The 18,025-nt window shown below is 42.6% G+C and overlaps 1 protein-coding gene across 1 annotated transcript in view; it reads left to right on the top strand.

Moving 5' to 3' along the window:
* The first annotated feature begins 537 nt into the window (after positions 1 to 537).
* LOC119798269 (cell migration inducing hyaluronidase 1) overlaps positions 538 to 18,025 on the top strand; it is a 134,494-nt gene continuing 117,006 nt past the window's right edge. Inside the window, exons 1-2 of the mRNA XM_038307642.1 lie at positions 538 to 675; positions 11,758 to 11,859. Coding sequence (XP_038163570.1) covers positions 11,775 to 11,859 — 85 coding nt within the window. The 5' untranslated portion in view covers positions 538 to 675; positions 11,758 to 11,774. The remainder of the gene's footprint in view (positions 676 to 11,757; positions 11,860 to 18,025) is intronic.

The following is an 18,025-nucleotide window of genomic DNA, read 5'->3' as shown; positions in this document are numbered from 1 at the left end:
TCATCAGTCCACCTTCTCCCTGCACAGTAAATGTTGCAGTGTTAAAATAACACTCAAGAGTACATTTGGTCCCACTCTGAATTAGTGTGGGGACCAAATTTACTCTCAAAGTGTTAATTTAACACTGCAACATTTACTGTGTGGTACTGACTGTTTCTGCCTCATCAGTCCACCTTCTCTCTGGGTTCTGACTGTTTCTGTCTCATTAGTCCACCTTCTCTCTGGGTTCTGACTGTTTTTGTCTCATTAGTCCACCTTCTCCCTGGGTTCTGACTGTTTCTGTCTCATTAGTCCACCTTCTCCCTGTGTTCTGACTGTTCCTGCTTCATCAGTCCAGCTTCTCCTCCAGGTTTGGAGGTTTTCAGGCCACAAATATCTGAATAGAGCTGAAGGTTTCTCACTGCTCTCCTCTGCTGCAGCAGAAAGAACTGATGTTCCTCCTGATGAGGGCGGAGATCCACCAGTACAGGTCTCAACAGGAACCAGCGTCGCTTACGCACGTGCACGCGCAGGCTGGCGGGCACGCGGGCCGTCTGCCTATCAGATGGGACGGCGCTGCGCGTGCCGCCTCCTGTCTGTCTGCATTCAGACGTCGGAAGGCAACGCTCCGCTGCAGCGTCACCGATCCGCTTTACCCCCGACCCGTCAGGACCATCATCATCATCATCATCAAAGGTCAGTGGGCTGATGAAGGCGTTTATCACACACGGTGTGACGCGCGTGTTTCTGCCACATCCCCACGGGGTTAGATCTGCCCACAGGTGTGTGTTGTGGATGTGGCTTATGTGCGCGCGCATCCACTGCGTGGCAGTTTGCTTTATGGCTGTCAGTGGGCTGTCTGTCCTGGTCCTGGTCCTGGTCCTGGTCCTGGTCCTGGTCCTGGTCCTGGTCCTGGTTCTTGTTCTGGTCCTGGTTCTGGATCTCGTTCTGGTCCAATGGAAGCGGACCAGAACCTGCTTTTCACTGCAGGAAACAGGGAGGAAGTTTAGGAATTGATGTGATCTGCAAACTAACATCTAAGGAGTTTGAGTGTGAAGATCAGGAGGAGTTTCTGCGCAGCTGGAAGCAGGAAGCAGATTCTCTGCTGAAGTTATGCAGAGGATTGTCTATTCTGGTTCTTTGTGCTGATGAGGATTCTCAGTCATCCAGGTTATAGTCATTCCGTTAAAATCCACTGGACTTGGTCTCCAAGTTTTAAAGACATTGGAGACCAAGTCCAGTGGATTGCTTTTAATTTTTACGGAATTTGGGTTCTTTCATCCTTTCACTCTTTAATGTTTATTGTTTATTAAGTTTTATTTGTTGGCTTTTAACACTGGCAGGACTTAATTATTGTGACCTTGTTTATTTAGCTTTAAATAATTCTTATTTTTGTCTTATGTTATATTTATATGCTGTATTTTATTCTTTATTATGCTCAGCACTTTGTTTTCAGCTGTAGATGTTTAAAGTTCTACAGATAAAGATGATGATGGTGATGACGATTATGATGATGGTGATGATGGTGATGACGATGATGTTGACGATGATGATGATGATGATGATGATGAGGAGGAGGAGGAGGAGGAGGAGGAGGAGGAGGAGGAGGGCAGAGGAGGCTGGCTGACTGTTCCCTGACAGCAGTGGTGCTGCGCTGCCACTAGGGGCACTAGACCCCCCAGCCACCCCAAAAGTTACACAATGTGCCTTTAAATCAAATTCATAAGAAATTAGCTTTACCAGTTATCACTGGTTTGTTTACTGTATTTCTATGGATCAAAACTAAAATAATTAGAATAAAGTTCAAAACAGCTGAATAAATATGATTAAAATACTTTATCTTATAATTCCCTCATTTATTCATCCATCCATTCATTCCTCTATTCATTTATTTATCCATTTATTCATTCATCCATCCATTCATGTCTACATCTGTGTCTCTGTATCAGCTGAGGAGTCTCTGACTTCCATCTATTGATTAGCAGATATCATCTCTGTGGTTTTACTCCTTTTTTTTATGTTAATAAAGTTTCCAGTCAGAACTAAGTTAGTTTCTTCTTAGAACTAGAATCAGCACCGGGTTAAATAAACTCATAGACCAGCGGTGCTGGGCACCTCACTTAAAAAAACAACTAGTTATAGTTATTAGTTACTTCTCCAAAAAAGTAACTGAGTCAGTAACTCAGTAAAAGGAACTAGTTACTAGCCAAAGTAACTATGTAGTTAGTTTTTATAATGTGTAGTGTACTGGATAATGTGTGAATATTTTTTTCTGTTATTGGAATTTTGAAAACAACATGTTCAATGATGAAATATAAGGTTTTTGATACTAATTAATAAATCAAATAATTAATTAAAAGGTCCGTTTATCTTAAAACATTAAAACCTAATCTGCTCTATTTCTGTGTGTGAATATCTGTTGTTTATAATCAAAGAAAAATAAGATGTTTGAGAACTTTATGTTGTTGCTCAGTGGCAGCTTTTAATTGGCTATAAAATAAATCTGAAGCAGAAAATTATGTTTTTCAAGCAGTTTAACAAACATTAAATGTCCTTTGCAGTAGAATGAAGCAGCGGTTAGTCTATTCCAGACAAACCCAGGAGGATTTGGTCCTGGGAAAATGGAAACCATGAAAGGAAAATGCTTGAAGTCCTGAGAAAGTGAAGATGGTGTGTTGATGGAAGCTGTCAGTCAGTGTAGTTATGATGGGCGGAGCTTCATTACGTCAGCCCTGGCCACTGCAGACTAGTTATTGTTTAAATTTATTTGTTATACAAATGTTTCCCGCTTTGGAAGTATATGAATGTTTGTTTGACCTTCTTCACACAATATTGAAATAAACCAACAAAAAAACAAATTTTTATACATTTTTGTAAAAGCTCCAGGGAGCTGCAAGGGAGCTAAAGAACCGCAGGTTGCCAACCCTTATCCTGGATAAACTGCCATGAACAACTAAAGAGGTATTCCTCTGACTGTGGATGTATGCTGACTCACACTAAAACATCTGTATCTCTTAATCTCTTATTGTCAGTGGACATGGCAGAACAGATCACAGCTCTTACCAGATGTTTGAAATTCTGAAATATTTGCAATACTTTCAATTCTATTCAGTTTATTTCTATAGCTCCGATTCACATCATGTCATCTCAGGTCACTTTCCAGTTCACCAGATTATCCAGTCAAATTGATTCAAAGTTTTCTATCTAAGGAAAACCAGCTGATTGCATCGACTCATTGACTCTTCAGCAATCCCTCACACTAAGCATGCTTGTAGCGACAGTGGAGAGGAAAAACTCCCTTTGAATAGGAAGAAACCTCCAGCAGAACCAGGCTCAGTGTGAGCGGCCATCTGCTGAGGCCCACTGGGGTTCAAGGAGACAGAAGCAGACATAGAAAAAGAAGCATAGATACAAAAGGCAACTGTCAACCAGCTCCACAGGCGGCCCCTGTGTGCAGATCTAACCCTGTGTATAATCCAGATGAAGCTAACCCATTATATAGATTACAGACATGTCTGAAGACATAAAAACCTGGATGACTCTTAACTTTCTCCTTCTGAATGCAGACAAAACAGAAGTTATAGCCTTTGGACCACAGTCTTTGAAAAAGAAGCTGATTAGTCAGTCACTTCATTTGGACGGGATTAAACTGATTTCAGATAATAAAGTAAAAAATCTTGGTGTTGTTTTTGATCAGGACCTGTCATTTAAATCCCAGATCAAAGAGGTTTCTAGAATTTCCTTCTTTCATCTGAGGAATATTGCAAAAATGAGAAATCTCCTGTCCAGGGGTGATGCTGAGAAACTAGTCCATGCATTTGTTACTTCAAGGCTGGACTATTGGAATTCTTTACTATCAGGAAGTCCACAAACTGTAGTTAAAAGCCTTCAGCTGATCCAAAATGCTGCAGCCAGAGTTCTGATGAAAATGAAAAAGAGAGATCATATCTCTCCTATCCTGGCTTCTCTTCATTGGCTTCCTGTTAAATCCAGAATAGAATTTAAAATCCTCCTTCTCACATATAAAGCCTTAAATGGCCAAGCTCCATCTGATATCAGAGATCTGATTGTTCCTTATGTTCCTAACAGAGCACTTCGCTCTCAATCTGCAGGTTTACTAGTGGTTCCTAGAATTTCTAAAACTAGAATGGGAGGCAGATCTTTTAGTTATCAGACTCCTCTCCTGTGGAACCAACTACTAGTTTTAGTCTGTGAGGCAGACACCCTGTCTACTTTTAAGGCTAGGCTTAAAACTTTCCTTTTTGATAAAGCTTATAGTTAGAGTGGCTCAGGTTATCCTGAGCTATCTCTATAGTTATGCTGCTATAGGCTTAGACTGCTGGAGGACATAGGGACCCCTTTTTCATCATTCTGCTTTATTCTATCTCTATTCTCCCACCCTGCAGAATCTGTTAGTTCAATCTCTAACGTTCTGCTCTCTCTGCTTTTTCTCATAGTAGCTTCATCTGGTCTGTTCCTGTTTGGCTGTGACTCCATCCTGGAGAGAAATATCAGCTGTGCTGCTGCCATCAACACCTTTGTTTCTAGATGTTGGAGCTTGGCCTGTTTTCCAGTGTAGTCCTGTTTCTCTCACTGTGACTAACTGGATGTGCTCTCTTCATCCTCTGACATGGGAGCTGGCTCGGAGCTCGTCTGCCTGGCTGTGTGTTTCCTGGACGGGGCCGCCTGTGTAGCTGGTTGACAGTTGCCTTTTGTATCTATGCTTCTTTTTCTATGTCTGCTTCTGTCTCCTTGAACCCCAGTCGGCCTCAGCAGATGGCCGCTCACACTGAGCCTGGTTCTGCTGGAGGTTTCTTCCTGTTCAAAGGGAGTTTTTCCTCTCCACTGTCGCTACAAGCACGCTTAGTGTGAGGGATTGCTGAAGAGTCAATGAGTCGATGCAATCAGCTGGTTTTCCTTAGATAGAAAACTTTGAATTCATTTGACTGGTTGAACTGTAAAGTGCCTTGAGATGACTTGTGTTGTCATTTGAACTGAATTGAATTGAATTGAATAAAGCTGGGTATCATCATCATAACAGTGGAAATTAATCCCATGCTGTCTAATATTTCTACCGATTGGGAGCATGTATAAAGTAAAGAGAATTGGTCCTAGCACTGATCCCTGTGGTACTCCACAGGTAACCTTTGGGCATGTTGAAGATCTATCATTAACGTGAACAAACTGAATTCGATCAGATAGATCAGATTTAAACCAGTCTAGAGCTGCTCCTTTAATTCCAACAAAATATTCAAGTCTTTCTAAAAGAATATTATTATTATTAAAAGAAATTCTAGGAACCACTAGTGAACCTGCAGATTGAGAGCGAAGTGCTCTGTTAGGAACATAAGGAACAATCAGATCTCTGATATCAGATGGAGCTTGGCCATTTAAGGCTTTATATGTGAGAAGGAGGATTTTAAATTCTATTCTGGATTTAACAGGAAGCCAAGGAAGAGAAGCCAGGATAGGAGAGATATGATCTCTCTTTTTCATTTTCATCAGAACTCTGGTTGCAGCATTTTGGATCAGCTGAAGGCTTTTAACTACAGTTTGTGGACTTCCTGATAGTAAAGAATTACAATAGTCCAGCCTTGAAGTAACAAATGTATGGACTAGTTTCTCAGCATCACCCCTGGACAGGAGATTTCTAATTTTTGCAATATTCCTCAGATGAAAGAAGGAAATTCTAGAAACCTCTTTGATATGGGATTTAAATGACAGGTCCTGATCAAAAACAATACCAAGATTTTTTACTTTATTATCTGAAATCAGTTTAATCCCATCCAAATGAAGTGACTGACTAATCAGCTTCTTTTTCAAAGACTCTGGTCCAAAGACTATAACTTCTGTTTTGTCTGCATTCAGAAGGAGAAAGTTAATAGTCATCCAGGTTTTTATGTCTTCAAGACATGCCTGTAATCTATGTAATGGGTTGGCTTCATCTGGATTATAGACAGATATAGCTGGGTATCATCAGCATAGCAGTGGAAATTAATCCCATGCTGTCTAATAATTCTACCGATTGGGAGCATGTATATAGTAAAGAGAATTGGTCCTAGCACTGATCCCTGTGGTACTCCACAGGTAACATTTGAGCATGTGGAAGATCTATCATTAACATGAACAAACTGAATTCGATCTGATAGATAAGATTTAAACCAGTCTAGTGCTGTTCCTTTAATTCCAACCAAATCTTCAAGTCTTTCTAAAAGAATATTATGATCAACTGGATCAAATGCAGCACTGAGATCCAACAGGACGAGCACAGATACAAGTCGATTATCTGAGGCCATGAGAATATCATTAGTGACTTTCACCAGAGCTGTTTCAGTGCTATGATGAGCTCTAAAGCCAGACTGAAACTCTTCAAAAAGTTCATTATGGTGGAAGTGATCGCACACTTGTTTGGCAACTACTTTCTCAAGAATCTTAGATAAGAAAGGAAGATTGGATATAGGTCTATAATTGACCAAGTCATCTGGGTCAAGAGACGGTTTCTTAAGCAGAGGTTTAATTCCAGCAACCTTAAAAGCTTTAGTTAAATATCCCTGTAACAGGGCACAAAGCTGGATTCATTGTTAGTGGGGCTCGTTACCATGGTAACTCATTCTAAATGAAAAAACTTGCTCTGGTTCAGGCTAATTTCCAAGATTGATCTGCTTTCCTGTAGAAATATCTGTGTTTTCAATGTAGGATAAATATTTGTACTTGGATTCGGACCATGATGAAATCTATTTATTTCTTTACTTATATTTAAAAATTAAATTTAGCTCTGGTGCTAATTCTGGCATATGATCAATCATTCACTGATGCATTGATGAACGTGAACTGTCCTAATTCAAATAAAATAAATAAATAATAGCTCTAGTGTCTTAATAAAGCAAAACTAGCTAAAGAAGTTAAAAAGGTCCATACACCCAATTATCACAGGTGGTTGAAAACAATTGTCTAAATAAATATTGATTTCAGATTTAGTCAAATCATTTCATAACACATAATTTTTCTCAGATGTTTTATTTAGCTCTCCGATTTGCATTGAAATTGTTTGAACAATGACCTCATTCCAAATTCTCCTTTGGAAGGAGCAGGGATTTTATGATTTCTCAGACATAAAATCCCTGCAAACTGGAACATCTTTGCATCAATTTATTCCTTTTAGAATGAGCTTTAACTCCAACCTCTGGCAAAGCTTTGAACTTGTTCCGAGGGAGGTGGGGGACATTCAGTCTGAGTGGACCATGTCCCATGCCTCTATTGTTGAGGCCGCTAGTTGGAGCTGTGGCTGCAAGGTTGTCGGTGCATGTCGTGGTGACAACTCTCGAACACGCTGGTGGACACCAGCAGTGAGGGAAGCTGTCAACCTGAAGGAGGAGTCCTATCGGGCTTTATTGACCTGTGGGACTCCAGAAGGGACTCCGGATATGTACCGGCAGTCAAAGCGGCAGATGGCTCGGCTGGTCACTGAAGCAAAAACTCGAGCGTGGGAAAAGTTCGGAGAGGCCATGGAGAAAGAATTCCGTACAGCTCGACTCGGGACGTCGTATGTCGGTGGGCGGAGTACTTCGAAGACCTCCTTAATCCCACCAACACGTCTTCCGTCGAGGAAGCAGAGCCTGGGGGCTCCGGCTAGGTTTCTCCCATCTCTGTTGCTGAAGTCACTGATGTGGTTAAAAAGCTCCTCGGTGGCAGGGCTCCAGGGGTGGATGAGATTGGCCTTGGTACCTTAAGGCTCTGGATGTTGTGAGGTTGTGTTGGTTAACGCGGCTCTGCAACATTGAGTGGACATCATGGGCAGTTGCCCTGGATTGGCAGACTGGGGTGGTGGTCCCTCTATTTAAAAAAAGTGGACTGGGGGGTGTGTTCCAACTACAGAGGAATCACACTCTTAAGCCTCCCTGGTGAGGTCTATTGCGGGATTCTGGAAAGGAGGGTCCGTCAGATAGTCTAATCTCAGATTCAGGAGGAGTAGTGTGGTTTGCGTTCTGACCGTGGAACATTGGATCAGCTCTAAAGCCTCAGCAGGATTCTGGAGGGTACATGGGAGTTTGCCCAGCCAGTCCACATGTGTTTTGCGGATCTGGAGAAGGCATTCGACCGTGTCCCTCGGGGGGTCCTGTGGGGGGGGTACTCCGGGAGTATGGAGTACCAGGCCCTTTAATAGGGGCTGTTAGGTCTAGAGGTGAGTATTGGCATGAGTGTTGCGATACTTGGGTCACGATACGATATCATGATATTGCAGTATCACTATATATTGCCATATTTTCCCCAGCTATCAAAATCAAATGATGAGATAAAACAGCAAGTGCTGTAAATTTTCATCAGAAAATATTGATTAGGTATTATTATCCATGTTGTTTGGGGTTTTCTTCCACTGTGACTGCCTCAAATACAGATTTGGTGCTGCACGCCCAGTTAAAGGGCTCCACGGCGCTCTCTGCCAGAGTGGGGGTGCAGAGGTATCCCATTTTCCTATCAATGTTTTAATGTAACCATTTTTTTTTTAAATCGATACTAAGAAGTGAAAGATCAATATTATATTGGGCTGCCGAATATCACGATATATCGCCAAAACGATTATTTCCCACACCCCTAGTTAGGTTTCTGTATGACCGGTGTCAGTGCCTGGTCCGCATTGCAGGCAGTAAGTCGGACTCGTTTCCGGTGAGAGTTGGACTCCACCAAGGTTGACTTTTGTCACCGATTCTGTTCATAACTTTTATGGACAGAATTTCTAGGCACAGCCAAGGTTTTGAGGGGGTCTGTCTTGGTGGCCTTAGGATTGCATCTTTGTTATTCGCAAATGATGTGGTTCTGTTGGCTTCATCAGGGCGTGATCTAGAGCTCTCACTGTAGCGGTTTGCAGCCGAGTGTGAAGCGGCCGGGATAAGGATCAGTGCCTCCAAATCCGAGACCATGGTCTTGAGCCGGAAAAGGGTAGAGTGTCTTCTCCAGGTTGGGGAGGATGTACTTTGCCTAGTGGATGCGGAAGCGTGCGCTGTAACAGTCTGTTGAGGTGAAGAGAGAGCTGAGCCAAAAAGCAAAGCTCTCGATTTACCGGTCGATCTACGTTCCTACCCTCATCTATGGTCATGAGCTTTGGGTCATGACCATAGAAAGAACGAGATCCCGGATACAAGTGGCTGAAATTAGTTTTCTCTGTAGTGTGTCTGGGCTCTCCCTTAGAGACAGGGTGAGGAGCTCAATCATCCTGGGAGGACTCAGAGTAGAGCCGCTGCTGCTCCACATCAAGAGCAACCAGTTGAGGTGGCTCGGGCATCTGGTTACGATGCTTCCTGGACAACTCCCTGGAGAGGTGTTCCTGGCACGTCCCACCAGGAGGAGGCCCAGGGGGAGACCCAGGACACACTGGAGGGACTATATTTCTCGGCTGGCGTGGGAGTGCCATGGTATTCCCCCGGAGGAGCTGGACCAAGTGGCTGGGGACCGTCAAAGACCGTCTGAAGACACGGTCACCATCACAGACAGTCTGTAGATGCGGTTACCATCACAGACCATCTGAAGACGCAGTCACCGTCACAGACCGTCTGTAGATGCGGTCACCGTCACAGACCGTCTGTAGATGCGGTCACCATCACAGACCGTCTGAAGATGCGATCACCATCACAGACTGTCTGAAGATGCGGTCACCATCACAGACCGTCTGAAGATGCGGTCACCATCACAGACCGTCTGAAGATGCGGTCACCATCACAGACCATCTGAAGATGCGGTCACCATCACAGACTGTCTGAAGATGCTGTCACCATCACAGACTGTCTGAAGATGCGGTCACCATCACAGACCGTCTGAAGATGCGGTCACCTTCACAGACTGTCTGAAGATGCGGTCACCATCACAGATTGTCTGAAGATGCGGTCACCATCACAGACTGTCTGAAGATGCGGTCACCATCACAGACCGTCTGAAGATGCGGTCCCCTTCACAGACCGTCTGAAGATGCGGTCACCATCACAGACCGTCTGAAGATGCGGTCCCCTTCACAGACCGTCTGAAGATGCGGTCACCATCACAGACCATCTGAAGATGCGGTCACCATCACAGACTGTCTGAAGATGCTGTCACCATCACAGACTGTCTGAAGATGCGGTCACCATCACAGACCGTCTGAAGATGCGGTCACCTTCACAGACTGTCTGAAGATGCGGTCACCATCACAGATTGTCTGAAGATGCGGTCACCATCACAGACTGTCTGAAGATTCGGTCACCATCACAGACCGTCTGAAGATGCGATCCCCTTCACAGACCGTCTGAAGATGCGGTCACCATCACAGACCGTCTGAAGATGCGGTCCCCTTCACAGACCATCTGAAGATGCGGTCACCATCACAGACTGTCTGAAGATGCGGTCACCATCACAGACCGTCTGAAGATGCGGTCCCCTTCACAGACCGTCTGAAGATGCGGTCACCATCACATCGTCTGAAGATATTTTCAGTTTATATCTTTTTTTCAGGAGCAGCCAGAGGTCCTTCTGAGCTTAATGTCAGTATTTCCTGTTACCTTAAACCCCTTCCTGCTCCAGAGGAGCATTAAACATCATGTCTAGTTAAAAAACAACATCAGGTAATCCTGGATTAGCCCATCAAATGAAATGGTTCAAAGTTTCTTATGTTACGTTTAGTTTAATCTGGTTTCCAGGCAATGTGTGATATGTTGGTGATGCTGTGCGACAAGGCAGCATTTTATCTCCTTGCCTTTTTAACCTGTATATGGATGATTTATCCAAACTGTTGAATCAATACAGGACTGGCTGTCGGGTTGGTAATCCATCAACCACCTGATGTATGCTGATGATCTTGTGATATTCGGTCCATATAGTGCTGGTCTGCAGCAACTGTTAAGGGTTTGCTCTCAGTATGGGTTACAGCATGACATCAAATACAATGCAAAAAAGAGCAACATCATGATTGTTAAGAGCAAAGAAGACACTAAATTATCTTTTCCTGACTTCACTCTGTCTGGCAGCATCCTCCAGATCAATGATGAGGTCTAATATTTGGGACATTACATCACTGCTGACCTGTCTGATGATAAAGACATTTACAGGCAGCGTTGTGCTAAATATGTATAAGCTATATTCTTCTTCTGAGGTTCTCCATGTGCTCAGCATCTGTCAAAATTGCACTTTTTAAAGCATACTGTACTCCATTGTATACAGCCCAAATGTGGCGGCGTTACAGGAAAAGCAGTATAAATAAACTTCAGGTTGCTTATAACGATGGCATGAGGATGCTGCTTAGGGTGCCCCGATGGTGCAGTGCCAGTCAGATGTTTGTGATGTCAATGTAGCAACCTGCGCTTCTGTGCTTCCAAACATTATGCACAGATGTATGTGTAGATTAACAGACTCTGCAAACAGCATCATTCAGACTCTGACCAAGCCTGTTCAAAGCCAGTGACATTCTTCTCCAGTTTGTGGAATCACTGGGGCTTTAGTTTAGATGTCAGTGATTGATTACTTTATTATAAGTTTTAAATTTTTCTCTTTTTTTATTATTGTTCTTGTTTTTGTCTGTTTATGGACCATAATTGTGTCTAAATAAAGACACAATACAAAGAGAATCTGTGTCAGTTAACTCTAAGCTAAACCTTAGCCTGGCTACCTGCACAGAATAAATCACCTTGGTAACTGCTGGATACCGCTAATTAATCCAGGGTACACCCTGGCCTCAGGTTTACGCTGAAGTTTTTTTGAAGCCTGTTTATTTAGTTTTTTGAAGGAGATTCATGTTGCCTTATTTTCCTTTGAAAGGCTCCTGAATCAGAGACATGATGGCAGAAGATGCTGGCAGAAGACTTGTTGACACATATGCTGCTCTTCTTGCTGCTCTCCTGATTCCCAGCATGAAAGCAGGTGAGTGAATCATCAGATTAAAGTGTGAAATAGACAAGAAGATGAATGAGTGTCTGAAGTCTGGGTGCTGTCTTCCATTCTAACCATTTGCCTTTAAATATAAGACATTTCTTTTATTTCAGGTTAACTTTAAATGTTCTGGTTTCTCTGTTTACTGCTGGAGATAGGCACCAGCACCCCTCGCGACCCCACTCAGGACAAGCGTGTAAGAAAATTAATGGATGGTTTCTCTGTTTCCCTAAAGTTGCAAACTGCATCTCTAGCTTGAAAAATTCTAGGTTTATCTGTAAATAAAGCTCGTCACTTTGTTTGTCTACTCCGTCTTTGAGGACAGACCACAAGTGTTTGATGAAATTAGGATCAAGGAAGGATTTTTGGCCACGGCTCCAAAACTCCTGAGTCAGGGGCGACTCTGTGTGTCTGCTGCTGTTTACATTTTGTCTGTCAGACATTCCTGATGACCAGGAACAGACCACCGTCTGTGAAAGGAGGGGGACACATCTACGGAGATGCTCGTCCTGTCCCATTCTGCGGTGCCTAACTAACCCCAGGAAACACACAGCAGTGCAGCACCATTAAACCCACATTAGCTCCTTGAATGACAAACTGACCAGATCTAAAGTGTTAGCTGGTGGAACTGCTGTGATGATCCTGTAGCATCTAGATCACATATGTCAAAGTTGAGGCCCACAGGCCTAATCCGGCCCGCGAACTGTTTATCTGCGGCCCGCTGGATGATATTTAATGACCATTAGAACCGGCCCACAAGCCACGGCCGCTTGTGTGAGCTGCTGTTACTCTGCAGGCTACCGTTGCATTGTGGGGAATGTAGTGTTGGTGCAGTTGTGTTGCAGCACCAACACTACATTCGAAGGGGAAAACATAATTGTGTTTTTATTTTCCATAAATTTTTTTGTTGTACTTTGCATTTTTGGATTGTTTTGGTTTTTGGTTTCCCTCCTTTAACAATCCAAGCTGGGCTGGAAGCGGAACGGACTCACTGCGTTCCCTAACTGCTGCTGCAGGTGTCAGCAGAGGCTGATTGAAGCCAAAATAAAAGGAGCCTGGATGGAGGGAGGGGCGGAGCTGATCCTGCAGGTGATGGAGGCGCTGCTGAGTGAGGGGCAGGTGGGATCCACACCATACTCTGATGGAGACGGGCAGAGGTGTCAAGTAACGAAGTACAAATACTTTGTTAATGTACTTAGGTACACTTTTTAGGTATCTATACTTTACTCCATTACTTATTTTTCTTCTTACTTTTTACTTCTACTCATTACATTTTTACACAAGTATCTGTATTTTCTATTCCTTACATTTTTAAAACAAACATTACTCGTTACTCTTGGCTTCGGTTTAATGCAGAGGTCACGGATTAGCGGACCGCGCCGCTTCTCCTGTTACCCTGAAATCCCACATCCTCGACCCCACAAAGCCGCTGTTCCTCCCACCTTGCTTGGCTCTGACCTATTCTCGAGCAGAGCATGCACCATATTATCATTAAATTCATAGGAGAGAAACATGCAGAGATGAACGCTTTCTGCATGCTTAATCCCCGTCAGCACCCAGCAAATGTGCGGTTTCTGATGGAGATGAGAAATCTGCTTCCTGGTCTGTTGAAGCACCAATAGTTTGCATCTAATCTTTGAAAAAAATATTGTGTGAGTTTTTTGAAATATATAAGAATTATGTTCTAATTTGTAGTTAATTCAGTTCAATTCAGTTTATTTATATACCACTAAATTCATATCATGTCATCTAAAGGCACTTTCCAGTTCACCAGATCATCCAGTCAGATTGATTCAAAGTTTTCTATCTAAGGAAAACCAGCTGATTGCATCGACTCATTGACTCTTCAGCTATCCCTCACACTAAGCATGCTTGTAGCGACAGTGGAGAGGAAAAACTCTCTTTGAACAGGAAGAAACCTCCAGCAGAACCAGGCTCAGTGTGAGCGGCCATCTGCTGAGGCCGACTGGGGTTCAAGGAGACAGAAGCAGACATAGAAAAAGAAGCAGAGATAAAAAAGGCAACTGTCAACCAACTCCACAGGCGGCCCTGTCCAGGAAACACACAGCCAGGCAGACGAGCTCCGAGCCAGCTCCCATGTCAGAGGATGAAGAGAGCACATCCATTTAGTCACAGTCAGAGAAACAGGACTACACTGGAAAACAGGCCAAGCTCCAACATCTAGAAACAAAGGTGTTGATGGCAGCAGCACAGCTGATATTTATCTCCAGGATGGAGTCACAGCCAAACAGGAACAGACCAGATGAGGCTACTATGAGAAAAAGCAGAGAGAGCAGAACGTTAGAGATTGAACTAACAGATTCTGCAGAGTGGGAGAATAGAGATAGAATGAAGCAGAATGATGAAAAAGGGGTCCCTATGTCCTCCAGCAGTCTAAGCCTATAGCAGCATAGCTATAGAGATAGCTCAGGATAACCTGAGCCACCCTAACTATAAGCTTTATCAAAAAGGAAAGTTTTAAGCCTAGCCTTAAAAGTAGACAGGGTGTCTGCCTCACGGACTAAAACTGGTAGTTGGTTCCACAGGAGAGGAGCCTGATAACTAAAAGATCTGCCTCTCATTCTACTTTTAGAAATTCTAGGAACCACTAGTGAACCTGCAGATTGAGAGCGAAGTGCTCTGTTAGGAACATAAGGAACAATCAGATCTCTGATATCAGATGGAGCTTGGCCATTTAAGGCTTTATATGTAAGAAGGAGGATTTTAAATTCTATTCTGGATTTAACAGGAAGCCAAGGAAGAGAAGCCAGGATAGGAGAGATATGATCTCTCTTTTTCATTTTCATCAGAACTCTGGCTGCAGCATTTTGGATCAGCTGAAGGCTTTTAACTACAGTTTGTGGACTTCCTGATAGTAAAGAATTACAATAGTCCAGCCTTGAAGTAACAAATGTATGGACTAGTTTCTCAGCATCACCCCTGGACAGGAGATTTCTAATTTTTGCAATGTTCCTCAGATGAAAGAAGGAAATTCTAGAAACCTCTTTGATCTGGGATTTAAATGACAGGTCCTGATCAAAAACAATACCAAGATTTTTTACTTTATTATCTGAAATCAGTTTAATCCCATCCAAATGAAGTGACTGACTAATCAGCTTCTTTTTCAAAGACTCTGGTCCAAAGACTATAACTTCTGTTTTGTCTGCATTCAGAAGGAGAAAGTTAATAGTCATCCAGGTTTTTATGTCTTCAAGACATGCCTGTAATCTATGTAATGGGTTAGCTTCATCTGGAATATAGACAGATATAGCTGGGTATCATCAGCATAACAGTGGAAATTAATCCCATGCTGTCTAATAATTCTACCGATTGGGAGCATGTATATAGTAAAGAGAATTGGTCCTAGCACTGATCCCTGTGGTACTCCACAGGTAACCTTTGAGCATGTGGAAGATCTATCATTAACATGAACAAACTGAATCCGATCAGATAGATCAGATTTAAACCAGTCTAGTGCTGTTCCTTTAATTCCAACAAAATCTTCAAGTCTTTCTAAAAGAATATTATGATCAACTGGATCAAATGCAGCACTGAGATCCAACAGGACGAGCACAGATACAAGTCCATTATCTGAGGCCATGAGAATATCATTAGTGACTTTCACCAGAGCTGTTTCAGTGCTATGATGAGCTCTAAAGCCAGACTGAAACTCTTCAAAAAGTTCATTATGGTGCAAGTGATCACAAACTTGTTTGGCAACTACTTTCTCAAGAATTTTAGATAAGAAAGGAAGATTGGATATAGGGTAGGTCTATAATTGACCAAGTCATCTGGGTCAAGAGACGGTTTCTTAAGCAGAGGTTTAATTCCAGCAACCTTAAAAGCTTTAGGTACATATCCCTGTAACAGAGATAGATTAATCACATCTAAAAGTTACCCATCTGTTGTTACTATATTTTAATTTGACAAACCGGATCTTCTCGCCTTTCTTTTTCCTGTTAGGTGCGATTGCAATAGCGCATCTTGACCTGGCCGGACGGGGCGGAGCCTGAACATTTAGAGGATGTTTGGCTCAACCTGCTGCTGTGATGCAGGATTCTCCACCATGAACAGAATCCAAAATAAATCTGGATCCAGGCTCAGAAGGAGCACCTTGATATGTGCTTGAGAATGGCTTAGTCTCCATTCAAACCCAAGTTTAAAGCAGATCATTAAAAATGTCTCTGGACCTTTACTGGTTGATGATTTTCTTTATTCAGACCCGCTGATTTTTAATTGGTTACCCCTGGTTTAATGTTTATTAATATTTATTTGCCGTCATGTGCTCCATCCAATGCAGATCATAGGCTCCATCCACATCTAGTGAAAACTAGTGTGATTGGATGAGTCATAGAACGCAAACTCTCATTGGTTAGCTAAAGGAAATCATCAGAAGCAAGCAGGTGTTCTTCAAACTGCTAACGTGAATTGTCTATGCCATGCTACAATGTGGGATTCAGAAAAAGATGTTGAAATGTCTGAAACGTCGGACACAGGCGAGAGCGTATCGGGAGATGGAGACCAACAAGACCTCCCTCATCCTTGGCCCTATCTCAGAGAAGTTTTAGAAATTGAGCTTTCAGTTCATATAGTGGCATCTGACTGTTTTTATTAAAGGTTACTTTATACTTTTATACTTTAAGTAGTTTTTTGAGCTCATACTTTTTCACTTTTACTTGAGTAAAGAGGTCAAGCTGATACTTCTTTTACCAGAGTGTTTTTAAACTGCAGTATCTATACTTCTACTTCAGTAACAAATGTGTGAACTTTTCACACCACTGGCGACGGAGCTCTACTTCCAGGCGCAGACCTCTGCCCTGACTCTACCCTCTGTTCACCTCCCGGTATCCTGTGGCTGGTGTGTGGATCCCACCTGCCCCTCGCTCAGCAGCGTGTCCGTCTCCATCACCTCTCCCTCTATCCAGGCTGCTTTTATTTTGGCTTCAATCAGCCTCTGCTGTCACCTGTAGTCTGTGGTCTTTTTGATTTTTCAGTCCTTTTTGGTATTGCTCTGCTTTTTGCTTAATAAATTCCTTTTTTAAAGAACCTCTGGCTGAATTCTGGGTCCGCTGCCATGAATAATTACAAAGTTTCTTTTTTCAAGACGTGAGTGTACATAGATTTTTGTATATTACTTTATTTATTCATATTTTTCAGTTGAATTGACTCAGGGATAAATGCAGATTAGAGCCATGTGATTCGGTTTTTTCCTTATTTTATTATTTGAAAGCAGTGATGGGTAGGATCATAGAGCAGCACAGTAATGCATTTTCGGTTAATAATGAATGCACTTTCATTTATGTATTTACCTTAACCTTTATCTTAAGTTTATTAATAAAATAAAAGTTTATTAATAATATTGATATTAATATTTTGTTTGAAAAAAAACTGTGTGTTAGATCTTGCTTCAATAGGCTATGTTCATTTCAATATACTTTAGACTTAGACAGATTTTATTTGTCATTTTGTTTACACAAGTGCAAAACAAAAAAAAAAATCATTTTGAAACAGCTCACTGGATAATTTCATCTTATTTAAAAGTGAAGACTTGTAAATATAACTAAATAAATAAATACATATATAAAAACAGTGATATAAATATATGACTGTAAATGTACAGTTCTAACGTTTTTTGTTTATATATATATATATAATGATAAAATATAATAAATAGAATAAAACAAAATCCAAAAATACCCATTTTACAAAACATTCATCAGTGTGATGGCGGTGGGGAAGAAGCTGCTGCAGAATCTGCTGGTCCTGCATTGAATGCTGTGAAGCCTCTTCCCAGAGGGCAGCAGGGAGAACAGTCCATGGTGGGGGGTGAGGGGTCATTGATGAGGTCATGGGCTCGGGACACGCAGTGCTGGGATGAAATGTCTTTAATGGGGGGAAGAGGAGCCCCCATGATCCTCTCTGCTGTTCTCACCTTCTTCCAGTCTGAGGCGCTGCAGCCTCCACACCACACAGTGAGACAGCTGGTCAGAACGCTCTCTATGGTGCTTCTGGAGAAGGTGGGGAGTATGGGGGGGGGCAGGTGGGCTCTCCTCATCCTCCGCAGGAAGTCCAAGCGCTTCTGGGTCCTTTGGACCAGTGAGGTGGTGGCTCTGTTCGAAATCCTGGACTGCATCCTCCAAGGATCCGGTCTACCTAG

Source organism: Cyprinodon tularosa, unplaced genomic scaffold (assembly GCF_016077235.1).
Source record: "Cyprinodon tularosa strain WSP-4 unplaced genomic scaffold, ASM1607723v1 ctg616, whole genome shotgun sequence".
Classification (NCBI taxonomy): domain Eukaryota; kingdom Metazoa; phylum Chordata; class Actinopteri; order Cyprinodontiformes; family Cyprinodontidae; genus Cyprinodon; species Cyprinodon tularosa.
The sequence above is the reverse complement of the archived record's forward strand: the minus strand, read 5'-3'. Positions and strand labels throughout refer to the sequence as shown.